This window comes from Lepus europaeus, chromosome 20, assembly GCF_033115175.1.
Source record: "Lepus europaeus isolate LE1 chromosome 20, mLepTim1.pri, whole genome shotgun sequence".
In the NCBI taxonomy this organism is placed as follows: Eukaryota; Metazoa; Chordata; class Mammalia; order Lagomorpha; family Leporidae; genus Lepus; species Lepus europaeus.
In genome coordinates this window covers 2,199,131-2,226,940 of record NC_084846.1, presented here as the reverse complement: position 1 = coordinate 2,226,940, position 27,810 = coordinate 2,199,131, and the positions used below count along the sequence as shown (strand labels likewise).

At 39.6% G+C, this 27,810-nt stretch overlaps 1 protein-coding gene across 1 annotated transcript; it reads right to left on the bottom strand.

Moving 5' to 3' along the window:
- Positions 1-9,494: 9,494 nt before the first annotated feature.
- LOC133749995 (vomeronasal type-2 receptor 116-like) lies at positions 9,495-27,767 on the bottom strand. Its single transcript, XM_062179368.1, has 5 exons — positions 27,489-27,767; positions 26,314-27,120; positions 23,728-23,955; positions 23,255-23,378; positions 9,495-10,429 (listed from the first exon to the last, which is right to left on the bottom strand). Exons 1-5 carry the CDS (start codon positions 27,687-27,689, stop codon positions 9,495-9,497), a joined length of 2,295 nt encoding a protein of 764 aa, XP_062035352.1. The 5' UTR covers positions 27,690-27,767.
- Between the last annotated feature and the right edge of the window lie 43 nt (positions 27,768-27,810).

Genomic DNA, 27,810 nt, shown 5'->3' with positions numbered 1-27,810 from the left:
TTATTCCACTGCCAAAACATGTGGATTGTGCAACAAAAAAGCAACCCTAAAGTAAACCAGAAACTTTAGGCTAAGTGATGCATCAGCAGTGGCTCATCAATTCCTCACTTTATCCTACTATCCTACTGTCATGAGATGTTATCAATAGAGGATAGCTAAAGGAGTTGGGGACACATAAGAAAATTCTAGTATTCTGCTCAAATACTTTGTAAGTTTAAACTGCTTAAGTAAGTTTAAACAGAAAGTCTACTAATTTTAATAGAAACATATTTTTCATCCAAACACCACTGGTGCCTTGCCTTTATTAAGCATCTGAATTAAAACACTTCAATTTTTAAGATCCTTCCATTTTCTATGAATAATTTGAGGTACTCTGGACATGTTGCATACATACACTAAAATATCACAGAACTACTAAGTGGTAATCAAAGCTGTAAAATAACTTAAGAACCTAAAAACATGTGATTTGATTATCATCTACTGAACACATGGAAGGAATGATTATTCTGTATCTCCTAAACACAATCAAAGTAATGATATACATTTCCATACACACATATGTACACAATTACTTTAAAATGCAAAGGACTCAGATACCAACTGACTTGGGTATTAGAAGAAGCATCTGATAATGGCTACTCATACACAATTGAGTATGATTCAGCAAGTGTTCCTATGTTTTGAGATAACGCCATAAAGTTGTGATATCTCCCACCCAAGTGCTTCTCAGGCTATAGGAACTGAAGACACTGTTGGAGAGTTTGGGGAGAAAGATGTAATTCTATGAGGAACTATCTACTGTGTTGGAGATGATAAGGACATTTGTAATCTCAGATGCCTGAATTGGGGAAAAGGCTCTCAAAAGTTGGTTGGAATTAACCTGTTCTGATGCTTTTCCACTTATCTTTTATGAATAATGGAGAGGAGCCAAGATGGCAGTACAGGAACAAGATGTTCTCAGTCTCAAGGTGGAAAATAGATAGTTAATTAGGAAAGGTGATACAGGCTGGTGACAGAGCCACAAGAATTTTGAGTGATCCCTGTTAAATATAAGAGTGGGAATAAGAGAGGGAGGAGATGTACAATTTGGGACATGCTCAGTCGGACTTGCCTCAAATGGTGGAGTTAGAAACATGCCAGGGGATTCCAATACAATCCCATCAAGGTGGCATGTACCAATGCCACCTCACTAGTCCAAGTGATCAATTTCAGTTCACAATTGATCACACTAATAGGTCTAAGAGTCAAAGGGATCACAAAAACAAGACAAGTGTCTGCTAATACTAACTGATAGAATCAAAAAGGGAGAGAAAGATCCAACATGGGAAGTGGGATACACAGCAGACTGGTAGAAGGGCAGATTCCTCAGAATCAGCCTTTAAGGCATTTGGATCTGGCTGAAGAGCCCATGAGAGTATTTTAGGCATGGAAAGCCAAGACACTCTGGCAAAAAAAAAAAAAACCAACTAAATGAAAGATCTTTGCGAGTGAGATCCCAGTGGAAAGAACGGGGCCATCAAAAAAGGAGGTACCTTTCTCTGAAGGGAGGAGAGAACTTCCACTTTGACTATGACCCTGTCAGAATAAGATTGAAGTCGGCAAACTCAAAAGGCTTCCATAGCCCTGGCAACTCATGACTAGAGCCTAGGGAGATTACTGACGCCATAAACAAGAGTGTCAAATTGTTAAGTCAACAACAGGAGCGGGAGTTGGGTGGGGTGCGACTGGGAGGGAAGCTATGGGGCGGGGAGCCATTGTAATCCATAAACTGTACTTTGGAAATTTATATTTACTAAATAAAAGTTTAAAAAAAGAATTTTGAGCACAGAAGCCCAGGAGAATTCTCATAAGGGACTGATCATCCCAGAATTTGGAACCAAGTCATCTTCCCTCACTTGAGAGAGGTGACGCTCTGGATACACCGTGTGGGCATATGGCCTTGACCTAACAAACAAAAAAGTCCCCCACTAAGCACAGGGCATATTTATGATCTGATACACCACTATCTGTTTGTCTAACGTAGGGAAACCTCCTGCAAAATGCCATCAACAGCTGAGGTGCTAGGAATTTGCTTTGTTATGGCAGCAGTGCTGTGTGCGTCTTTCCTTTGGCTAGAGTTGGGGTGCCGTACCGCTCTGAAGCACTCAGACATGGGAAAGATACCCCCCTCTGAGAATTCCATGCAAATTATCAAACATAGTGAATCTGTGAGTGGTAAGATCCTGACACTCCAGGTCCCTGTCTCACAGACCACAGTTGATGACTTAGGGAGAGAGAGCTCCGACAGTGAAAATGACAATGTAGCAAACAAGGTAGCAAACAAGGTAGCAATGCCTAGTCAGCCACCCCCCACATACGTGTGGGATGAACTTGGAGGACCTCTAGACAATAACTCATGCGAGGTCATCCCATCCACACCCAGTGAGGATCCCCACATTTGTGGCAGTGCTTGGACACCCAAAACTTTTAGGGCAGCCACTAGACCCCATCCCACCTACACATTTGCTGTTAATGTAGGAGAGGATGCAGAATTCAGGCCCTGGATTCCAACACCCATAAATGACCTTACTATGCTAAAAAAGGCTTCTCAAGAGTCAGGTCCTGACTCTCCCTACTTTGAGCAAGTGCTCACACAATGGGCAGCAAACCTTCAAACTCATTTTGACTGGGTTGCACTGCTCAAAGCATGTTTGTCGAGACCACAGTTTTTACAGTGGAAAGCCTTCTATCAGGAAGAGGCTGAAACTGGCAAGGAATAATGCTGCCTATGGAATAGCAGTAACCTTTGATATGCTTACAAGCCGTGGCACCAACATATATCCCCAAGAACAGGCCCGCATTGGAGTAGTTGCCTATTTTGATCAGGTCAGAGATTTGGCAATTAAAGCCTTAAAAATATAAATCCTCCTGATTATAGTCAGCTCTTTAGAAATCTAGTTCAAGGCCCAGGCTAATGGTTCCCCGATTTCCTTGCCAGAGTCTTGGAGGCAGTAGAGAAAAGACTACTGCCTGGCCCCGATCAAGACAATTTCATCAAGCAATTAGCTTGGGAAGGTGTTACCAAAGAGGCAAAAGCAGCAATCGCCCCAGTCCATAATGAAGACATTTCTAAATAGATAGTAGCCACAAAGGAGGTAAACCCTGCCGATACACCCATACAGGCCCTAATTGCAGCCATTAACCAACTAACACAAATAAGTCTAATGACCCTCCTGTTTGTTGGGGATGCCAGGAAATAGGACACCTACAGCAAAACTGCCCAAACGCTGAAAGACGGGGCAAGCCCCAAACGCTGTGCCCCAATGGAAAAAAGGCATTCATTGGGCAAAAGATTACAAGACCATCCTTTAAACTCCCAGTGGGGCGGCCCTCAGCCCAGCAAGTAAGAGGGAGTCCCACCACCATTAACTGGTCAATGCCCATCTTCAATCTGAGGCTGAAATTGACCCTATATTTAGATTAAACCTTTGTGGGTTTAATTGATATGGGAGCAGATGTTACTGTCGTAAAAGCTAGGGACAGAAGAAAAATACAACATTGGAAGACAGCACCCTGACCTGACCTCCAAGGTGTTGGAGGATTATTTATGTATGGGAACTGAAAGACTCCATCTACATGGAGACTACTGGAACTCATAAAAGAGTTTGGTAAAATATCAGGATATAAAATCAATACACAAAAAACTACAGCCCTTGTATACACAGACAATACCATGGCTGAGAAAAAACTTCTAAGATAAATCCCATTCACAATAGCTACAAAAAATGTAAATACATTGGAAAAAAATTAACCAAGGAAGTAAAAGATCTATATGATAAGAATTACAAAACTCTAAAAAAAAGAAATAAAAGATGACATTAAAAAATGGAAAAAGCTTCCATGTTCATAGATTGGAAGAATCATCATCATCAAAATGTCCATTCTTCTGAAAATAATTACAGATTCAATGCAATACCAATGAAAATACCAAAGACATTCTTCTCAGATGTAGAACAGATGATGCTGAAATTCATTTGGAAACCTAAGAGGCCTAGGATAGCTAAAGCAATCTTATACAACAAAAATACAGCCAGAGGCATCACAATACCAGATTTAAAGACATACTACAAAGCACTTATAATCAAAACAGCGTGGTATTGGTACAAAAACAGATGGATAGACCAATAGAACAGAATAGAAATGCAGAAATCAATCCAACAATCTACAACCAACTTATATTCATCCAACTAGCTAAAACCACTCCCTAGAGCAACGATAGGGATTTCCACATGCAGAAATATGAAGCAAGGCCCCTACCTTACATCCTACACAAAAATCCATTCAAAATGGATTAAAGACCTAAATCTATGACCCAATACCATCAAAATGCTAGAGAGCATTGGGGAAACCCTGCAAGACATCAGCCTAGGCACAGTGTTCCTGGAAAAGACCCCAGAGGCACAGGCAATAAAAACCAAGATTAACAAGTGGGATTACATCAAATGAAAAAGCTTCTTTACAGAAAATAGGAAAGTAAAGAAGCAACAAACAGAATGAGAGAAATTATTTGTAAACCATGCGACTGATAAAGGATTAATAACCAGAATATATAAAGCGATCAAAAAACTCAACAATAGCCAAGCAAACAACCCAGTGAAGAAGTGGGCAAAGGGTGTAGACATTTCTCAAAAAACAAAATCCAAGTGGCCTACAGACACATGCAAAACTGCTCAGGATCATTAGCCATCAGGGAAATGCAAATCAAAACCACAATGAGGTTTCACCTCACTCTAGTTAGAATGGCTCTCATACTGAAATCAACAAACAACAAATGCTGGCGAGGATGTGGGGAACAAGGAACCCTAATACACTGCTGCTGGGAATGCAAACTGGTAAAGCCACTATGGGAAACAGTTTTGAAATACCTCATATGAATATAGCCCTACCATACGATCCATCCATCCCACTCCTTGGAATTTACCCAAAGGAAATGAAGTCAGCAAATAAAAGAGACATCTGCACCTGTATGTTTATTGTAGCTCAATTCACAATAGCCAAGACATGGAATCAACCTAAATGCCCATTAACTGAAGACTAGATAAAGAAGCTATGGGATATGTACTCTGTGGAATACTACACAGCAGTTTAAAAAATGAAATTCGGTCATTTACAGCTAAATGGATGAATCTGGAAAATATACTTAGTGAAATAAGCCAGTCCCAAAGGGACAAATATAATATTTTCTCCCTGATCTGTGACAACAAACAGAGCACCTAAAAGGAAACCTGTAGAGGTAAAATAGACACTATGAGAAGCAATAACTTGAACAGCCCTTGGCTTGACTGTTGAGGAATACTTCATTATTTCACTTTATCTATTTCTTCATTCTTTTTTTCTTCTCTACTTAATACTATTAGCTAAACTCCTTACTTAGCCTAGAATTAATCATAAATGTATTATCAATTGAAAATAGATTCCAGTTAAAAATCAGAATGGGAATGGAAGAGGGAGGAGCTGTACAGATCAGCACACATTCACACAGACCTACCCCTAAGGGTGAAGCTAAAAATGTCCCACGGACTCCAAATCCCATTTAGCTGGGTGGCACTGTTCCCATCTTATGTGTAAAAGTGATCATAGTAAGTATGGACTTGATCATATACATAGGACCATCAGAAAAAGGGATCACATACATAAGACCAGGTGCCTGGTAATAACAATAGACAGAATTACAAAGAAGAGAAAGTTCCAACCTCGGAAGCAGTCCACACAGCAGACTCATAGAATGACAAACACCCTAAACAGCACTCTGACCTCAGAATCAGCCCCTAAGACCTGACTGAAAACACAATGAGAGAATTTCAGGCATGGAAAGCCAAGACATAGTGGCAAAAATGGTTCTGCATGAAGGATTTCTGTGAGTGAGATCCCAGTGGAAAGAAAAAGCCATCAAAGAAGGATGTACTTTATGCGTCGGCAGGCGCTCTGTGCAGTTCTCCGTGCGCTCCGGATTTTAAAAATTTTTTATTATGCATTATATCAAATGACCACTGTCCAAGTGGAAATTAAGACTTTATGTAGTTTTTATATGTTGTAATATTTCTTCAAATAAATCTCTCCTATAAAAAAATAAAAAGAAGGATGTGCTTTATGCTGAAGGGAGGATAGAACTTCCTGTTCACATACGCCCCTGTATAAAAAAACTGATGGAGTTTGTGAACTCAAAAGGCATCCATAACCTTGGAAGCTCATGTCAAGAGCCTCAGGTGATCACTGACCTCATAGCTAAGAGTGTCAGTTGTTAAATTAACAACAGGAGTCACTGTGTACTTGCTCCCCATGCTGGACTTCTGTCCTTAGTGAGTTGTACTATGAGAATTAAAAGTAAAACCTGTCTTCAAACTGTACTTCATATCTTGTGTGTCTGTCTAGGTGCAAAGAGTAGAAATCTCTCTTAGTAAAGAGTAAAGAGTAGGTCTTCTATATATGAAGTCAGTTGAAAAAAAATCTTAATAGGACCTAAATGAAAGATCTCTGGGAGTGAGATCCCAGTAGAAAGAATGGGCCCTCAAAGAAGGAGGCACCTTTCTCTGAAGGGAGGAGAGAACTTCCACTTTGACTATGACCTTGTCTAAATAAGATTGATGTTGACGAACTCAAAAGGCTTCCATAGCCTTGGCAACTCACGACAAGAGCCTAGGGAGATTACCTACGCCATAAACAAGAGTGTCAATTGTTAAGTCAACAACAGGAGTCACTGTGCACTTACTCCCCATGTAGGATCTCTGTCCTAATGTGTTGTTCAATATGAGTTAATGCTATAACTAGTAATCAAACAGTATTTTACACTTTATGTTCTGTATGGGTGCAAACTGTTGAACTCTTTACTTAATATATACTAAATTGATCTTCTGTATATAAAGATAATTGAAAATGAATCTTGATGTGAATGGTATGGGAGAGGGAGCAGAAGTTGGGAGGGTTGTGGGTAAGAGGGAAGTTTTTGGGGCGAAAAGCCATTGTAATCCATAAGCTGTACTTTGGAAATTTGTATTTATTAAATAAAAGTATGTGTGCACGTACCAAAAAAAAAGAAAATGGAATGGGAGAGGGAATGGGAGTGCAGGTGGGAGGCTGGGAAAGGGGGGAAGAAACACTATATCACTAAAAGCTGTACATGTGTACATTTGTATTCATTAAATAAAAACCTTAAAAAATAAAATAAAGATAAAAAAATAAAAAATAATGGAAACTGGAGGTGGGCTGTGGTGTAGTATATTAAGCTTCCACAGCAGTGCTGGCATCCCATATGTCAATGGCATGAGTCCTGGCTGCTCCACATCTGATCCAGTTCCCTGTAAAAGCAATAGGAACAAAACAGCAACAAACTAAACATCCAGTTAAGAAATGGGAAATGACTTCAACATGCATTTTTCAAAAAGAAGAAACTGAAATGGCTGGCCAAAGGCACTTGAAAAATTCTCAGGACCACTAGCAATCAGGGAAATGAAATCAAAACCACAATCAGGTTTCACCTCACACATCAGAATGGCTTTCATACAGAAATCAACAACCAACCTGTGCTGGAGAGGTTTTGTGTGAAAAGGCACCCTAATCCACAGGTGGTGGGAATGTAAACTCATGCAGCACTGTGGAAGACAGTATGGAAAACTCTGAGCTGAAAATAGATCTGCCATATGAGCCAGCCAACTGTCTCCTAGGAATTAACCCAAACTAAATGAAATCGCATGAAAAAGGGTCATCTGTACCCCCGTGTTCATTGCACCTCAATTCAAAGTAGCTAAGTATGGAATCAACCCAGATATCCATCAACTGATGACTGGATAAAGAAACCATGGTATATATACTCTAAGAAAATTATTTAGCAGTAAAAAAGAGAAATCCTGTCTTTTGTAACAATGAGTTACTACAAGGAATTATCATTTTGTCATTAAAATATAGACACCTGCAATAATGTGGAGGCCCCTTGAAAACACCATGCAAAATGAAAGGTCACCTAAATCCACAGAGTCCAATGTTTCATTTATACAAAACACTCAGGACCATTAAATCCACAGAAACAGGAACAGATTGGTGGTTGTGTAACTGGCAAGACAAGGAACTGAGAGTGACCGTTAATGCATAAGGAACCTGATTTTTAGTGATGAAAATATTTTAAAACATGACAGAGATAATAGTTGCACAATAGAGTGAAAGATCTAAATGTCATTAGATCACTTTAAAATTGTTACTTTCTTTTGAATTATTTTCAGGTTGAGATGTAAAATCACTTTCTTTTGTCTGGTATTGGCAAAAGTAAGTCTAAAGCCAAATCAATAATAAACAGAAATGAGCAGATGGAAAAGAAGTCTGTGTAATCACTTCTATGTATAATGAAAACTTGGTGTGCGATTATCACATCATTTCAAATCTATATGAAATGGTATAAAATTAAGGAGTTTCAGGACAATGCATTATACACATTAAAATGATTTAACATGTCTAATATTTGCACTGAAATATTCCAACTGTATTATAAAACCGACTTTAATATTACATGAATAATGAATGAATAAATACACTAATGAATGAATAAAAACAGCAAAAAGGGCAAGACGCTGTGGCACAGCAGGTTAGTGTCCTGGCCTGAAGCTCCGGCATTCCATATGGGGGCCAGTTCGAGACCTGGTGCTCCATTTCTCATCCAGCTCTCTGCTATGGCCTGGGAAAGCAGCAGAAAATGGCCCAAGTCTTTAGGACCCTGCACCAGGAAGCCCTGGCTCCTGGCTTCAGATCAGTGCAGCTCTGTTGAATGTGGCCAATAGGGAAGTGAATGAACAGATGGAAGACCTCTCTCCCTCTGCCTCTCCTCTCTCTGTGTAAACTCTTTCAAATAAATGAATAAGTCTTAGAAAACAGCAAATGTGTAACCCATTTTATTAAAATATGAATATTACAATGCCCACCAGGTGACAATGAAAACACAGAAATGAAAAGTTTCAAGGAGAGCCTTTATCTGAGATCAGTTTGTGTTTGTGAACATAAAACCCAGGCTAAGAAATTTATACACAGCATTATTTTTGAAGAGGAGGATTGGGGCCAGTGTGAGGGTGTAGTAGATATAACCACCACTTGTGACAATGACATCCCATGTGGGTGCCAGTTCATATCCTGGCTGCTTCACTTGGAATCCAGCTCCCTGTTAGTGATCCAAAAAAAAAGCAGTAGAAGATGGCCTAAGATGCTGACACTCAAATGGACAACTGAATTGATCTCCTGGCTTTGGCATGAACCAGCACTGGGCCACAGCAGATATCTTCCGAGTCTATCACAAGATGCAAGATTTTGTGACTATCCCTTCCTTTTCTATGAATTGGTGTTTCAGAACAAAAACATTTTAAGAGAAGCATAAATTGTTCATTAGAAGGTTACATTGTGTAACTTTTTTTATAACATCACAATGCAATATCGGTTTTATAAATCTTACTCTCTAAAAACTGAAAACTGCGAGAGCCTTAAGAGTTACTCTTCAGAACATCTGATTCCTTGGGAACTATTCTATCCCTTAATCCTTTCAAAGAATTCTGCTCAGGTCTTAAGAGAATAATGTAGCACTTGGGGACAAAGATGCAGCCCAAGAGCCCTGCACTGGAGGCCAAGATGGAGAAGACCTCCACAGCCACCATGACCTTCCCCTTGGTGCTGTGGTAGACAGGCAGGAAGGTCACCCAGACACTGCAGAACACCAGCATGCTGAATGTCAGGAACTTGGCTTCATTGAACGTGTCAGGCAGATTCCTGGCTAGGAAAGCCACAGTGAAGCTCACCAGGGCCAAGGAGCCCAGGTAGCCCAGGACACAGTAGAAGGCAGTGACTGAGCCCTTGTTGCACACCAGGATGATGTATCCATGCTCAGCGTGTGCATCTGTGTCAATAAAGGGAGGAGAAGTCCCAAGCCAGATGCCACAGAGAGCCAGTTGGATCAGGGAGCAGATGGGAATAATGGAGTTAGGTGCCCCTGATATCAGCCAGTGTCTCATCCTTCTCCCTGGGCCAGTGACCTTGAAGGCCAGAAGCACAGTGATAGTTTTGGCCAGGACAGTGGAAACAGCCACGGTGAACACCACTCCAAACGTGGTCTGCTGGAGGACACAGGTGGTTGTGTTAGGATGACCAATAAACAGTAAGGAACAGAGGAAGCAGAAGATGAGGGTGATGAGCAGGATGTAGCTGAGACAACGATTGTTGGCCTTGACTATGGGAGTGTCTCGGTGCTTCACAAAGACCCCAAGAACCACAGCGGTGAGGACAGAGAAGCACAGAGCTGTGCAGACCAGGGTCATTCCTAAGGGGTCATCATAAGCCAGGAAGGCCACAGCTTTGTGCAGGCAGCGGTCTCGCTCTGTGTTGGCATACTGATGATCCGGACACTTCACACACTGGTGCATATCTGGTGAAAAATGTATAATAACATCAACCCAAGTTCACTTATTTCTGATTCACAAGGTCCTTCTGGAATTCCCAACTAGCTATTTCATTTTTATTTTTTTTCAACTTTATTTAATACATACAAATTTCCAAAGTACAACTCTTGGATTATAGTGGCTTTTTCCCATATAACCTGCCTCCCACACACAACCATCACATCTCCCACTCCCTCTCCCATCATATTCTTCTTCAAGATTCATTTTCAATCATCTTTACATACGGAAGATCAAGTTAGTATGGTTTAGGCAGATAGTCCTTATTTGATGTGTAAGACAGCATACACAAATGACATCTAGGACATTACCGGCCATTATTAATGCCCACCTTCCTCCTGTGAGCCAGAGTTATTACTTCCTCTCCCTAAGTGCTTTCCATACTGATGAGTACATGCTGTTTTTGTCCTAACAATGACCTAAGGCTTATTCCCTGAACTTACTCATGGTGCTTTAAAAACATACCTTAACGTGTGTCATATTAACACCACAAATTCATTCTTCATTATTTTTTCAGATGGGGAAGTAGTGATCAAGATGCCAGGGGATTCCATGTGTGGTGAGGGCTACTCTGCCCTTATATATGGTGCATTCTTGCTATGTCCTCACTTTGAACAAGACCAAGCCCCAGCCCTTGTTTTTTTATTTTTAAATTTTTATTTAACATATGCATTTTTCATAGATAGAACGTTAGGAATGTAGTGATACTATCCCCTAAACCATCCTCGTTCATCCCAACTCCCATCCCATCTCCCTCTCCCTCTCCCAACTCCTTCTTCATTATGGTTCATTGTTAGTTTGATTTTATATACGGAGGACCAACTCCATAGTAAGCAAAGATTTCAACAATTTGTATCCATGTAGACACAGAACATATAGAGCACAGTTTAGGGAAAAATTTGCAGTCGATTCTCATAGTACAACTCATTAGGGATGGAGGTCCTACATGGGGAGTAAGTGCACAGTGACTTCTGTTGTTCCTTTAGCAATTAACACTCTTATGTATGACATCACTGACCACCCGAGGATCTTGCCATGCATTGCAAAAGCTATGGAAGCCTTTTGTGAACATAGACTAAGTCAGTATTTTGACATGTCCATAAGCAAAGTGGATGCTCTCTCTGCCCTTCAGAGAAGAGAATATCTTTCTTGGATGACCCTTTCTTTCCATTGAGGTCTCACAGAGATCCTCAGCATCAGCTTTTTTTTGTTGTTGTTGCAGAGTCTTGGCTTTCCTTGCCCGCAATGAGTCCTTATGTTAATGGTGCTATTCACTCTGTGCTCTCATGGCCTCATCAACCACCCAAGGGTTCCAATCTTTGTTATCAATAAGTGTTTATATATTTATTTATTTATAATGTACTTGAAAGTCTGAGTTCCAAAAGAGGAGAAGTAGGAGGGAGGGAGAGGGGGGACAGAGGACAGGGAAAAAGAGGGACGGGGAAAGGGTGAGATGGAAAAGGAGAAAGGGAGAGACATTCTACCTGGTGATTCACAGCCCAGGTGGCTGCAATAGCTGGAACTGACCCACTTTGAAGCCAGAAACCGGGACCTTCTTCTGGGTCTCCTACCTGGGTGTGCACTCAAAAACTTGGGCCATCTTATGCTGCTTTCCCAAGCATCAGCAGAGCTGGACTGGAAGTGAAGCAGCTAGGACTGGACCTGGTGCCCAGTTGGGATGCTGGAATCCCAGCCAGAGGCTTCAACTACTATGCCACAGTACCAGCCCCAGGTTCCCACTCTTAGTAATATGGACTGGGAAATTTACTTTGTGAATTTTGGGTGCACAGAAAGCACACAACCATGTCACTAAAGCACATCTCTCTTAGATAGCATCTGTATTAAGTCATTCTAGGCACCAGCACTGATTGAGAGAACACCATTGGAAGGCAGGTTTTCAAGTTCCAGAGAAACACAGAAGAGCTGTCCACTTGATACCAGTTGGATTAGTTGCCGCCCTTGAGCATGTTTCCATCAAGGAACACACTGGGATGCTGCCTGTAATCAAAGTCAGTCTGTAGTTTACCTTGAACCCTATTGGCATATTTCCGCTTTGTTGCCATTTTATCCTTGAACATGAATTTTCTCTCCAGCTCTGTCAGTATTCTCTTCTTTTCTATATATTTCACCATCAATTGTCCATGTATCAACTTGTAGATGTCTTCCAACATACAGTTAGTCTTACCTTTGGATATTTCATACTTTTGAGATATTACATATGCCCTCTTTCATCGCTTCATTTTTCATAACTGGTAATAAAAATAACTGCCCTGTGTGTTTAATCTTGTATTCCAGCTCTACTTGACTCAATTACTGATTCACTAATGTCATTACAGCATCCCAGTATCAGCTGAAAATGATGGCACTTGTATATCTTCCTTTTTAGTAAGTTGCAAGTCTTTCATTTTTGTTTTTTGTTTGTATTTGTTTCTTTTTAAAGTTTTTATTTAATGAATATAAATTTCCAAAGTACAGCTTATGGATTACAATGGCTTCCCTCCCCCATAACTTCCCTCCCACTTGCAACCCTCCCCTTTCCCGCTCTCCCTCGCCTTCCATTCACATCAAGATTCATTTTCAATTCTCTTTATATACACAAAATCAGTTGAGTATATATTAAGTAAAGATTTCAACAGTTTGCCCCCATATAGCAACACAAAGTGAAAAATATTGTTGGAGTACTAGTTATAGCATTAAATCACAGTGTACAGCACATTAAGGACAGAGATCCTACATGATTTATTTTTAAAAAATTGATTAATTTTCTATGTAATTTCCAATTTAACACCAAGTTTTTTTTTTTCATTTTCAATTATCTTTATATACAGCAGATCAATTCAGTATATACTAAGGAAAGATTTCATCAGTTTGCACCCACACAGAAACACAAGTGTAAAAATACTGTTTCAGTACTAGTTATAGCATTACTTCACATTGGACAACCTATTAAGGACAGATCCCACATGAGATGTAAGTACACAGTGACTCTTGATGTTGTTTTAACAATTTAACACTCTTGTTTATGGCGTCAGTAATTTCTCTAGGCTCTAGTCATGAGTTGCCGAGGCGATGGAAGCCTTTAGGGTTTATTGACTTCGATCTGATTCTGACAGGGTCATAGTCAAAGTGGAAGTTCTCTCCTCCCTTCAGAGAAAGGTACCTCCTATTTTGATGACCCTGTTATTTCCACTGGGATCTCACTCACAGATCTTTCATTTAGTTCTTCTTTTTTTTCCAGAGTGTCTTGGCTTTCCATGCCTACAATACTCTCATGGGCTCTTCAGCCAGATCCGAATGCCTTAAGGGCTGATTCTGAAGCCAGAGTGTTGTTTAGGACATCTGCCATTCTATGAGTCTGCTGTGTATCCCACTTCCCATGTTGGATCGTTCTCTCCCTTTTTGGTTTTATCAGTTGGTATTAGCAGACCCTAGTCTTCTTTGTGTTATCCCTTTGACTCTTAGACCTATTAGTGTGATCAATTGTGAACTGAAATTGATCATTTGGACTAGTGAGATGGCATTGGTACCTGCCACCTTGATGGGATTGTATTGGAACCCCCTGGCACGTTTCTAGCTCCATCATTTGGGGCAAGTCCGATTGAGCATGTCCCCAATTGCACATCCCCTCCCTCTCTTTTTCTCATTCTTATATTTAACCGGGATCACTTTTCAGTTAAAATTTAAACACCTAGGAATAAAGTGTATGAATTACAGAGTTTAACCACTAGTACTAGAACAAAAAAGAATACTCAAAAGGATAAAGTATTACATTGTACATCAACAGTCAGCACAAGAGCTGATCAAATTACTGTTTCTCATAGTGTCCATTTCACTTCCACAGGGTTCTCCTTTGGTGCTCATTTAGTTGTCGCTGATCAGGGAAAACAAATGATATTTGTCTCTTTGAGACTGGCTTAATTCATTCAGCATGATGTTTTCCAGATTCCTCCATCTTGTTGAAAATGACCGGGTTTCATTGTTTTATCTGCAGTATAGTACTCTGTAGAGTACATATCCCATAATTTCTTTATCCAGACTACTGTTGATGGGCATTTGGGTTTACTTCCAGCTCTCAGCTATTGTGAACTGAGCTGCAATAAACATTAATGTGCAGATGGCTTTTTTGTTTGTCAATGTAATTTCCTTTGGGTAAATTCCAAGGAGTGGGATGGCTGGGTGGAATGGTAGGGTTATATTCAGGTTTTTGAGGAATCTCCAGACTGACTTCCATAGTGGCTTAACCAGTTTGCATTCCCACCAACAGTGGGTTAGTGTCCCTTTTTCCCCACATCCTCTCCAGCATCTATTGTTGGTAGATTTCTGAATGTGAGCCGTTCTCACCGGGGTGAGGTGAAACCTCACTGTGGTTTTGATTTGCATTTCTCTGATTGCTAGTGATCTTGAACATTTTTTCATAGGTCTGTTGGCCATTTGGATTTACTCTTTGGAAAGATGTCTATTGAGGTCTTTGGCCCATCTCTTAAGTGGGTTGTTTGTTTTGATGTTGTGGAGTTTCTTGATTTCTTTGTAGATTCTGATTATCAACCCTTTATCTGTTGCATAGTTTGCAAATATTTTTTCCCATTCTGTTGGTTGCCTCTTCACTTTCCCGACTGTTTCTTTTGAAGTACAGAAACTTCTCAATTTGATACAATCCCAAATGTTAATTTTGGTTTTGACTGCCTGTGCTCCTGGGGTCTTTTCCAAGAAGTCTTTGCCAGTACCTATATCTTGCAGGGTTTCTCCAATGCTCTCTAATAATTTGATGGTTTTGGTTTGTAGGTTTAAGTCTTTAATCCATGTTGAGTGAATTTTTGTGTAAATTGAAAGGTAGGGATCTTGCTTCTTGCTTCTGCATGTGGAAATCCAATTTTCCCAGCACCATTTATTGAATAGACTATCCTTATTCCAGGGATTGGTTTTGGATCTTTTATCAAATATGAGTTGGCTGTAGATGTTTGGATTGATTTCTGGTGTTTCTATTCTGTTCCATTGGTCTATCCATCTGTTTCTGTACCAGTACCATGCTGTTTTGATTACAACTGCCCAGTAGTGTGTCCTGAAATCTGGTATTGTGATGCCTCCGGCTTTGTTTTTGTTGTACAAAATTGCTTTAGCTATTCGAGGTCTTCTGTGTCTCCATATGAATTTCAGCATCATTTTTTCCAGATCTGAGAAGAAGATCTTTGGTATCTTGATTGGTATTGCATTGAATGTATAAATTGCTTTTTGGTGAATGGACATTTTGATGATATTGATTCTTCCAACCCATGAGCATGGAAGATTCCTCCATTTTTTGGTATCCTCTTCTATTTCTTTCTGTAAGGTTTTATAATTTTCATCGTAGAGATCTTTAACGTCTTTGGTTAAGTTTATTCCAAGGTATTTGATTGTTTTTGTAGCTATTGTGAATGGGATTGAACTTAGAAGTTCTTCCTCAGCCATGGAATTGCCTGTGTATACAAAGGCTGTTGATTTTTGTGGATTGATTTTATATCCTGCTACTTTGCCAAACTCTTCGATGAGTTCCAGTAGTCTCTTAGTAGAGTTCTTTGGGTCCCCTAAATAAAGAATCATATCATCTGCAAAGAGGGATAGTTTGATTTCCTCCCTCCCAATTTGTATCCCTTTAACATCTTTTTCTTGCCTAATAACTGTGGCTAAGATTTCCAGAACTATATTTAATAGCAGTGGTGAGAGTGGGCATCCCTGTCTGGTAGCAGATCTCAGTTGAAATGCTTCTAACTTTTGCCATTCAATAGGATACTGGCCGTGGGTTTTTCATAAATTGCTTTGATTGTATTGAGGAATGTTCCTTCTATACCCAATTTGCTTAGGGTTTTCATCATGAAAGGGTGTTGTGTCTTATCAAATGCTTTCTCTGCGTCTTTGAGAGAATCATATGTTTTTTTCTTCTGCACTCTGTTAATGTGGTGTATTACGTTGTTTTGCAAACATTGAACCATCTCTGCATACCAGGGATAAATCCCACTTGGTCTGGGTGGATGATCTTTCTGATGTGTTGTTGCATTTTATTGACTAGAATTTTATTTTGGATTTTTGTGTCTATGTTCATCAAGGAAATTGGTCTGTAATTCTCTTTCAATGTTGCATCTTTTTCTGGCTTAGGAATTAAGGTGATGCTGGCTTCATAGAAAGAATCTGGGAGGATTCCCTCTTTTTCAATTGCTCTGAATAGTTTGATGAGAATTGGAGTTAGTTCTTCTCTAAATGTCTGGTAGAATTTAGCAGTGAATCCATCTGGCCCTGGGCTTTTCTTTGTTGGGAGGGCCTTTATTACTGTTTCAATTTCTGTCTCAGTTATGGGTCTATTTAGATTTTCTATGTCTTCCTGGCTCAATTTAGGGAGGTTGTATGTGTCCAAGAATCTGTCCATTTCTGATAGATTTCCCTGTATGCTGGCATACAAGTCCTTGTAGTAATTTCTGATGATTCTTTTTATTTCTGTGGTGTCTGTTGTTACGTTTCCTTTGTCACCTCTGATTTTATTGCTTTGGGTCTTTTCTTTCTTTAGTTAGTTGGGCCAATGGGGTGCCAATTTTGTTTATTTTTTCAAAAAACCAGCTCCTCCTTTGGCTGATTTTTTCTAATTTTTTTTTATTCAATCCTGTTGATTTCTTCTCTGATTTTAATTATTTCTCTTCTCCTAGTATATTTTTGTCTGGTTTGCTGCAGATTTTCTAGATCCTTGAGATGAACTGAAAGCTCATCTATTTGGTGGCTTTCCAATTTCTTGATGTAGGCACCTATTGATATAAACTTTCCTCTTAACACTGCTTTTGTTGTATCCCATAGGTTTTGGTATGTTGTGCTGTTATCCTCATTTACTTCCAGAAAACTTTTGATTTCTCTTTTAATTTCTTCTATGACCCATTGTTCATTCAGAAGCATGTTGTTCAGTCTCCATATGTTTGCACATTTTCAATTGATTCCCGAGTTGCTAATTTCCAACTTCATTCCTTTATGGTCTGAGAACCTGCATGGTATGATTCTAATTCTTTTGAATTTGCTGAGACTTGCTTTATGGCCTAGTATGTGGTCAATCCTAGAGAAGGTTCCATGTACTGCTGAGAAGAATGTAAATGCTTTCTGTGTAGGATGAAATTTTCTGTAGATATCTGTTAGATCCATTTTGCTATTTAAATCTACTGTCTCCTTGTTGATCTGTCCTGTTGATCTATCTCTGAGAGTGGAGTATTGAATTCCCCCAGTACTATTGTTTTGGGGTCTAAGTCTCCTTTTAATTCCCTAAACAAGTCTTTTAAATAAGCCGGTGCCCTGTAATTAGGTGCATATACATTGATAATCATTATATCTTCCTGTTGAAAGAATCCCTTAATCATTATATAGCACCCCTCTTTTTCTCTCCTAATAGTTTTTTGGTAAAATTTATGTTACTGCTATTAATATGGCTACTCTCTCTCTTTTTTCATTTATGTTGGAATGGTATATCTTTTTTCCAGCCTTTCACTTTAAGTCTGTGTGCATCTTTGTTAGAAAGATGTGTTTCTGGTAAGCAGCAAATAGATGGCTTTTGTTCCTTAACCCAATCAGCCAATCGGTGTCTTTTAACTGGACAGTTCAAGCCATTAACATTCAATGTGACTATTGAGAAGGAGTAACTTTGCCCTGCCATTAGCCAAAGATACTTTCTAATATATGGTTTGAGATTCCTGTGATCTTTTGCTGTGGGGTTTCCTTACTTTACCTTCTTTCATATTGATGACCGTGTTTCTGTGTTTCTGTATGTAACACATCTTTAAGCATCTTTTGCAGGGCTGGACGAGTGGCGACAAATTCTTTCAATTTCTGTTTGCTATGAAAAGTCTTAATTTCACCTTCATTCACAAATGAGAGCTTTGCAGGATATAATATTCTGGGCTGGCAGTTTTTCTCTCTTAGTACCTGGGCTATATCTCGCCATTCTCTCCTAGCTTGCAGGGTTTCTGATGAGAAGTCAGCTGTGAGTCTAACTGGAGATCCTCTGAGAGTAATCTGGCATTTCTCCCTTGCACATTTTAGGATCTTTTCTTTATGTTTCACTGTGGTGAGTTTGATTACGACGTTTCGTGGTGAGGATCTCTTTTGGTCATGTTAAGAAGGGGTTCTATGAGCTTCCTGTATTAGGATGTCTCTGTCCTTCTCCAAACCTGGGAAATTTTCTGCTAGTATCTCACTAAAAAGGCCTTCTAATCCTTTCTCCCTCTCCATGCCTTCAGGAACTCCTAGAACCTGAATGTTGGTTTTTTTAATAGTATCCTGTAGATTCCTGACAACATTTTTTTTTAGATTTCTAATTTCCTCTTCTTTTCTTTGATTTGACTGTTTCCTTTCCTGTTCTCTGTCTTCTAAGTCCAATATTCTCTCTTCTGCTTCACCCATTCTGTTTTTAAGGTTCTCTAATGTGTTTGTCTCTTGATCTATTGAATTCTTCATTTCATTATGCTTTCTCATCACTACCACAGTTTCTTGTTCTACTAGTTGTTTCATTTCATTTTGATTCCTTCTTAATGTTTCATTTTCACGCGAGAGATTTTCTATCTTGTCCATTAAGTATTTCTGTAGTTCAAGAATTTGTTTTTGAGAACTTAGTGTTCTTACCAATTTCTTGAGATCCGCTTCTTGCATTTCTTCTATCTCAACATCTTCATGATCTTGAATTTGGGTGTCTTTTTCATTTGGAGGCATCATAGTGTCTTCCTTGCTCTTGTTACCTTGGTTTCTACGTTTGTTTGGCATTTTGGATGTGTTCTTTGTTTCCTTCGATGTGGTGTTTTTTCTCATTATACTATGACTCTAGATTAAGTGGACTGTCTGCTTTTGATGGATCCTTAGAGGCTATGATGTGTGTGGCCGGAGAACTCTGTTTGGTTCTTCAGGGTTAAGGGTATGCCCAAGGTGACTCACACAGATTGTTCTCTGGCTCGCTCACTCGCTCTCTTTTTTTTTAGACTCAGTTGGGAAGTAATTCCATACAGCTCACCGGGTTGCCTAGGTTTGTTTTACATATGTAAAATGTAAAATGTATAATGGTGCCTGCTCTTTATCTTGCTCGGCTTTGTAAGGTGAGTGGAGAGAGAGGCTAGTGACCCTGCTGGTTCCCCCTATTTATTTGCTTTTTTTCTCTCCTCCAGTCAGCCTGGTGCACTTTCCCCAGTGGGACCTCAGGCCTCGTTCTGTCTTTCCCTGCCAATGTCTCAGGTTACCGAGAGGTCCCTGCCTCACCTCTCTTTCCAGCGCTGGCGCTCAAATTCTGTGGCTGGGCTTCTGTGGCTGGGCTCCCTCAGTTCCCTGCTCTCGCGGCTCTGCTCCCGTGGCAAGGCTCAGCTTGGCAGTGGGTGACTTTGCTGTCCCAGTAGGTCCTCTGTGTCACATCCACTAGATCCAGAAGCGTTTCCTCTTCAGTTTTTTTTCTGAGTCTCTTGCTGAGGCTACAGTAACTCCACTTTTGTTAAACTATCTTTTCCCAGACTGTTGGTGTGCGCCCTCACTCTTCTCCCATCTTGGCTCCACCCTTGTCTTTCTTTTTTGATAATATGCACAGAGCAGTCTCCTAGGTAATTTCCTGCAGAAGTTACATTTTTTCTTCAACTTTGTATCTACTCTTCAGCCATAAGTTCCATGTTTTTTAGCATTCTAAAATACTCTTTAGGATTGAAAACTGATTCTTCTTTTTGGCATTTTTGAGTTGTTTTGTTCTTTGTTTACAATTCTTAGATGACTTAGATTTTATTAAATGTTTTTCTTCAGTTATGCTAATTCTTATTACTATTTTTCAGGGACTATAAACTGAATTACATTGCATGCAAAGCTTGGGGCATGATGTAACCTATTTTAAAAAATACTGTCGAATTTACCTTGTTTGAGATTTCAAATGTGTGAATTTATTTCAACAACAGTGTCTTATAATTTCATTTTGCTAAACTATCTGGCAGTATTTGATCAAACAAGTTAAGATGATGCTGTAGAAGAAACAGAATTTTTGCACTCACCTGTTCCCTACAGGAATTCAGACGAGATTTCCTTTCCTATGTGAATGTTTGGTAAAAGTCACCTGAAATTATTTATCACAATAAAAGTATTGGGAATTATTGTAAAAACTGTGAGGATATTTGGATTTTTCAAATATTTCTCCGGCTTAGGAATTAAGGTGATGCTGGCTTCATAGAAAGAATTTGGGAGGATTCCCTCTTTTTCGATTGTTTTGAATAGTTTGAGAAGAATTGGAGTTAGTTCTTCTCTAAATGTCTGGTAGAATTTAGCAGTGAATCCATCTGGCCCTGGGCTTTTCTTTGTTGGGAGGGCCTTTATTACTGTTTCAATTTCTGTGTCAGTTATTGGTCTGTTTAGGTTTTCTATGTCTTCCTGGCTCAATTTAGGGAGGTTGTATGTGTCCAAGAATCTGTCCATTTCTGATAGATTTCCCTGTTTGCTGGCATACAGGTCCTTGTAGTAATTTCTGATGATTCTTTTTATTTCTGTGGTGTCTGTTGTTACGTTACCTTTTCATCTCTGATCCTATTGATTTGGGTCTTTTCTCTTCTTTTTTTAGTTAGTTGGGCCAATGGGGTGTCAATTTTGTTCATTTTTTCAAAAAACAAGCTCCTTGTTTGGCTGATTTTTTGTAATGTTTTTTTGGATTCAATCCTGTTGATTTCTTCTCTGATTTTAATTATTTCTCTTCTCCTACTGGGTTTGGGTTTGGTTTGTTGCAGATTTTCTAGATCCTTGAGATGAACTGAAAGCTCATCTATTTGGTGGCTTTCCAATTTCTTGATGTAGGCACCTATTGATATAAACTTTCCTCTTAACACTGCTTTTGTTGTATCCCATAGGTTTTGGTATGTTGTGCTGTTATCCTCATTTACTTCCAGAAAACTTTTGATTTCTCTTTTAATTTCTTCTATGACCCATTGTTCATTCAGGAGCATGTTGTTCAGTCTCCATGTGTTTGCACGTGCTCTAGGGATTCCCGAGTTGCTAATTTCCAATTGCATTCCTTTGTGGTCTGAGAACCTGCACGGTATGATTCTAATTTTTGAATTTGCTGAGACTTGCTTTATGGCCTAGTATGTGGTCAATCCTAGAGAGGGTTCCATGTACTGCTGAGAAGAATGTAAAGTCCTTAGATGTAGGATGAAAAGTTCTGTAGATATCTGTTAGGTCCATTTGGGCTATTTAAATCTACTGTCTCCTTGTTGATCTTCTGTCCTGTTGATCTGTCTATCTCTGAGAGTGGAGTATTGAAGTCCCCCAGTACTATTGTATTGGGGTCTAAGTCTCCCTTTAAATCCCTAAACAAGTCTTTTAAATAAGCCGGTGCCCTGTAATCAGGTGCATATATATTGATAATCATTATATCTTCCTGTTCAATGGATCCCTTAATCATTAAATAGTGCCCCTCTTTGTCTCTCCTAATAGTTTTTGTGGTAAAGTTTATGTTGTCCGATATTAAGATGGCTACGCCCGCTCTTTTTTCATTTCTGTTGGCATGGTATATATTTTTCCAGCCTTTCACTTTCAGTCTGTGTGCATCATCATTGGAAAGATGAGTTTCTTGAAAGCAGCAAAAAGATTCTCAATATATTTCATAATATTCCTATCTGGAAATTTCTGAATTTCTTTGGTATTCTTCAATGTATCACCATTACATAATTATTATGTTCTAATATTACTATTTTAATATCTGTGAAGACCTCTCAGCTCTCTTTGTTCATACACACAACACACACAAACACACACACACACACAAAGTGTAATCTTGTTTTTCATACTGTCCCTTATTGTTTGAGGTTCATAAAATTTGCTTGATTTTTGATTACCAACTTTAAATTCTACCAATTTTTATTTACTTCAGTTTCCTATAATGTCTGCATCCTATCTTCAAGGACTTGTGTTAATTTGCTGTCATTGACCTATCTTGCTATGCAAACTTTTTACCATTGATGTCAGTTTGTGTTCTTTTGAAATAAGTTTTATACATGTGTATACATCTGTAAGCATATGAATGTTCTCAAAGATTCATGTTTTGAGCAGCAATGATTTTTCTCAAAGGCTAAGGTTAGCCCCATTTATGATATTTTATGAGTATTATCCCTTGATGAAATAATGTCTGATTTCTAAGATCACTTTGCATATAACACATAGTACATTACAGTTGTGCTTTCTCACTCCAAGCATGCTACACTTCAATTTTCTGAAAGCACTTTATCTATACATGAACAAGAAACACAGACATGAATTTACCTATACTGAATTAGCACATATACCACACTACTGCCAGGGATCGTACTCTGTTGAAAGAATCTGTCACTTTCACCAGCAAGTTTAAAAAAATTAGAATGATACTAAAATTTGGTGAAAATAACTACACATGCAACACAAGCAAAAATTGATAATCTTCATGATACATGTCATGATGCCATTCCTGCTTCATGGAACAAATCTGAGAAATCCTACACGGCTTTATGGCGTGAATATTCTCCAACATTGGTTTCATTCATTTTGTACTATAGGTATCATCCTGAACTCCAACATGGTCAGCCTTCCAGGGACACTTAGTCTTTCATATGATTTCACAAACACTACATGAAGTAGAGTGTAGTGTGGGAAGTTTTATTCTTTTGAGGATTATTACTGATTATAAGGATTAATTTCTGCTGTAGGAGGGAAGAATTTTCTCAGCAGTCATATTCCACATTTTATATTTCCATGGAGAATTGGAAATTCTAAGAAATGGTGTTAACTTCTCCACGAGGGTGGCACTGACTTACCTGTCTGATTGGAAATCTCATTCTCAGGACAAAGTGTGCAATCAAAACAACAGGTAGGCTTTCCCTCCAGAGGGGTTTTCCTGAATCCAGGGCTGCAACTCACACTGCATACTGAGCGTGGAGTCTGAGAAAAATCAGATGAGAGTTGGTCAGAGTTGGGAGTGTTTCTTAATTTCCAAGTAGAGGGTTTTCAAGCCCTGCACAATCTATTCACTTAAACTGTAAATAACTGTTTCTGACACAATGACAGCATGCAATTTGATTTGCTAAAATAAATGGAATCAAAATATGTGGAGGACTAAGTGTGTGTATTGCCCATCCTCAGACACTAAAAGCATAAGAAAGTATTTAGATTGGAAGAGGAGTGGTTAAGGTCTCTAAATGTCTAATTAATAAGCCATGTTGCATAAATCCGCATACCAGTTTGGGGGTAACAATGTGCATTGTGAACCTTATGATCAGATCCAACTTACCTCTGTAATTCCTGTGGCCCACTCTATCAAATTCTCAGAGAGAGACAACTGTTGGCTCTGTGGAACAAATGGGGAAAACTTTCCTACTGTAACCTTATGTCCAACACCATATGGAAAATTCCAAAAGTTGAGAATGTCGTATTCAGCTTCCACATTTCTCTTGTGATTCAAATTGACTAGGTCACCAGCAGGATTGGTAAATTGGAGATTCTTGAGTAATGGGTGCAACTGAAAAAATGCATCATATTCTCATGAAGAATGCCCAAATAATAACACACCAAACCCAGGTTAGAGAAAGCCTCCTTTGTCTGTGCTCACAAATAAACAAAGGAACCTATTATACATGAATTTGTAGGAGGCATAATTTAATCTTTAGACCTTATAAAAGAGATGGCTAACATTTTTCTGTAATAGCATAGCCAAAATAAGAGCTTAAATAATAATCTCATAGCTAGATTTACTTTGCCATCAGCGAAGTAAACAGTAAGTAGAAAAAACCTCCTTTCAGACCAAAGGGAAAGAAAGCTTTTAAGTTAGAATATAATTTTCCTCATGGGCATTGTCTACCTTAGAAAAACTACTAAAGCACATGCCTGTGACTATAGACTTGTAGTTCAGGCCACCGAAGATTAGAGATGGGACTTGGGCACTCCCTTGACTTGCATCCTCTGGGCTGCTTTAACACAAACCAGGAGGAAAAGAAAGCTAGACATCAGAAGCAATGGGTGGCAGGCCTATTAATGGCTGAACTGCACAGTGATCTGCCCTCAAGGAGACCCAACAGGCCAGTCCACTGCAGTGGCTTTCAATGTGGTGAGCCTGGGCTTCAGCAGAAGTCAGCTTGTGAAGAGCCCTGGCAGCTCTGCCAAGAGTTGGATCACTGGAAATGGACCTGCCCTGGAGTCGAAGGATGCCCAGGTCAGAGCCACAGATCTTATTGGCTCTAAGCTGAAAAGCCCTTCACTCAGCCCAACTTCCAAAGTGACCACTGCAGCTGAGGGGATGGTCAAGTAGGGTCAGCAACATTGCAGGCAGAACTGTAAATTTCTTGTTAGAGATGCCACCTGCCTTTACCTGGCCAGCTCTCCTCCCAGCCCAGCCAAGTAATGAAAGTCAACAGAGTGCCTTCCCCTAGGAGGTTCACACCTCCCTTAGGATGTACCCCATGTGAAGAGATAGATAGGTCTGGGCCTCTTAACTTACAAGGCCTAAAGCCCAACAGATTATTATCAAGCCCCTTCTGTCAGGTTCTATTTGCCTCTCAATCAGAAAACTTAATTGTAGCTTAGACAGCACATTTCTTAGCTCCTCTAATAATGGCTCTGTCCTTTGTTCTAGACCATGTCTAGTGCAGTTGGGCCTCATTCCTTTGTAATCATAACCTCTACTCTACCACCAATGGCTCTACTCCCAACCTGTGTGTACTGATGGTCCTCTTCCCCACTTAATGCTGTATAATTGTTCAAACCTTGTGAATGTCATTCTTAGGATCATTGGTTACTATCCTCACTCTGTCTTTTATGACCTTGTCTAAATATGATCAGGGTCGGCGAAATCGGAAGGCTTCCATAGCCTTGGCAACTCATGACAACAGCCTAAGGTGGTTACTGGCACCATAAACTAGAGTGTCAATTTGTTGTACCAACAACAGGAGTCACTGTGCTCTTGCTCCTCATGTGGGATCTCTGTCCTCAATGTGCTGTACATTTTGATTTAATGCTATAACTATTACTCAAACAGTTCTTTACACTTTGTGTTTCTATGTGGGTGCAAACTGTTGAAATCTTTATACTAAATTGATCTTCTGTATATAAAGAGAATTGAAAATGAATCTTGATGTGAATGGAAGGGGAGAGTGAGCGGGAGAGGGGAGAGTTGTGGGTGGGAGTGAAGATATGGGAGGGGGAAGCCATTGTAATCCATAAGCTGTACATTGGAAATTTATATTCATTAAATAAAAGTTAAAAATAAAAAAAATCAAAAACAAAACAAACAAAAAAGAACAAAGAAACTTTTTAGCGCCACCCAACCAAATAAAATTAAAAAAAAACCTGATGAGAACTATATCAAAGTAAGTACAACTTCACTCATTTTCATCCAAAAACAAGGGCAATCAAAAATATCGAGCTGTGAGATTCAGACCATTTCCAACTGTGGAGTCCAAGCTACCAACATTCACTTATTTTCTCAGTGTACCTAGAACAACCATCTGTAATAAGGTTAGCAGAATAAAAAACTGCAAATTATATGAGATCTATTCATTGTAGATGAACATCCTCAGCAACAATGGACACTAAAATATAATTATTATACTGCTGAGATTGAAAACAGAATGACACAGTCTAGGTATTTCAAATCCAAAATTAAATTGACAGGATGGGTGAGTACTCTTTAACACAGCATTAATGCTTATCCAAGTTACTTTCCCACTTGTCAATGGAACTGTGTCTTTAATGACATATTACAGGCACAGGCTCATTTATATCTTTTGACTGCAGAAAGGATCCTAACCTACTTGGTTTGAGCACCTCAGACTCTTAAGGGGATCACTTCAAGAGTACATGTCATGCAATGGAAAAAAATTACCTGCCAGGGAGAAAATGCCACCTTTGCCCCGTTGTTCACTGGCTGTAATTCTAACTCTTGTAGAAGCATCTCATGTATGCTGTGGGCCACAGCATACACAGCATTGTATATGTTGTAACTCCCATCACTCATGGTCATATCAAAATGATTAAGAGGCAATGATTCCAAGGAGGCATTCAGTGGACAGTTTTGTAAAGTTTTGCAGGACGCCCCAGAAACTGAGCAATCAAAAGCCAGTGACCAGAAGGTAGGGAGGAAAATGTCTTCTGGGTATTTGGAAGGGTTAGCTGTCCGAAGAAAGTTTCTGAAACCAGAGATCTCACTACGGTGGTGTGAAAAAATCAGAGTCCCATGGAATGAGTGGAGCAGGAAATGTTCCTCAGAATTGGCAAAATCCCACTGTGAGGTCGTTACCCAAACTTTCCATGTCATTAAACGTTCCCATGTTTGAAAGCTGACGCCTATGAGTGAATCAGTGTCACAGAAAAGAATCACCACATTTGCTGATGATTTTATGATTTGGATGTGATACGGCCAGTGGAGTGAAGAACGTGACTCCTCAGTGGCTGGGATCAGTTCCACAAAGTCCACACAGATGCCATTCTTCTGCATCTCGACTTTCAAATCAGACATAAACTGAATACCTTTTGGGAGGTCTGAGATGGCCAAACCCACCCAGGTCCAGCCAAAATGAAGCATCAAGGAGACCATGCCAAGGGCCAGAGAAGTGTCTTTGGGTGCCATCTGATAGAGGGAAGGAAACTGACCACTGTCACTCAGAAGCGGTTCAAAAGACCCAAGAGTCAGCTAAGGGAAAATTCAAAAAATCTGTGTCAGGTTATTGCCATAGTGTGTAATCTTATTCTAGAAAAATTCAAGCAGATGATGGGAGTGTCAGAAGATTTCAGAATATTTCATTTTTGTCATCCCTCCTGCATGATAACTTCCTAGTTCCCAAGACAGTAGATTCACAGCTTGAGGGAAACATTTCTCCTTTTCACTCACCCACACCTCTGCTTCAGAATAAATGTGGCTAATCCATCTATCCTCTGCATTCCTTCTCTTTAGATCACCCACTGTGGCAAATGTATAAGGTCACTGTCGCTTAAATGTTTGGGTCAAATAAGGCACCTTAGTTGAGGTTCTTTTTCCCTCTCTTTCCCTTACACACTCACCTGTGGAATTTTGTAGAGTTCCAGCAGTGTCCCCATTTGGACAGCAATGCTTGTTCCTGATATTATTGCTACAGACTTGCTCTGTTTCCTACATGTGTAATTAGGAACGTCCTTTTCCAGGCCTGCAAGCCAGATGAAGGGATTCTCTATCACACTCATGTCACTGTGCATGACATTATAGAGGTCAAATCCCAAAGTCATGTTGGGTAAAAGATGAGGGTTCTTGTTGATCTCCTCAATAACAAAAACCAAGGCCAGAACATACTGGTAGTTTTTGGACTGAAACCTGCATGACGGGCACAAGGATCTTTAAGGGAGAAGC

What these genes read in the sequence shown, in the direction of transcription:
- LOC133749995 (XM_062179368.1), bottom strand. Translation starts at nt 27,689, where the DNA reads ATGACTTTGGGATTTGACCTCTATAATGTCATGCACAGTGACATGAGT. An exon ending in AACTCTACAAAATTCCACAG is followed by an intron (nt 27,121 to 27,488) that starts GTGAGTGTGTAA and finishes ATTTTCCCTTAG; the next exon opens with CTGACTCTTGGGTCTTTTGA. An exon ending in TGGCATTTTCTCCCTGGCAG is followed by an intron (nt 23,956 to 26,313) that starts GTAATTTTTTTC and finishes GCATTTTTTCAG; the next exon opens with TTGCACCCATTACTCAAGAA.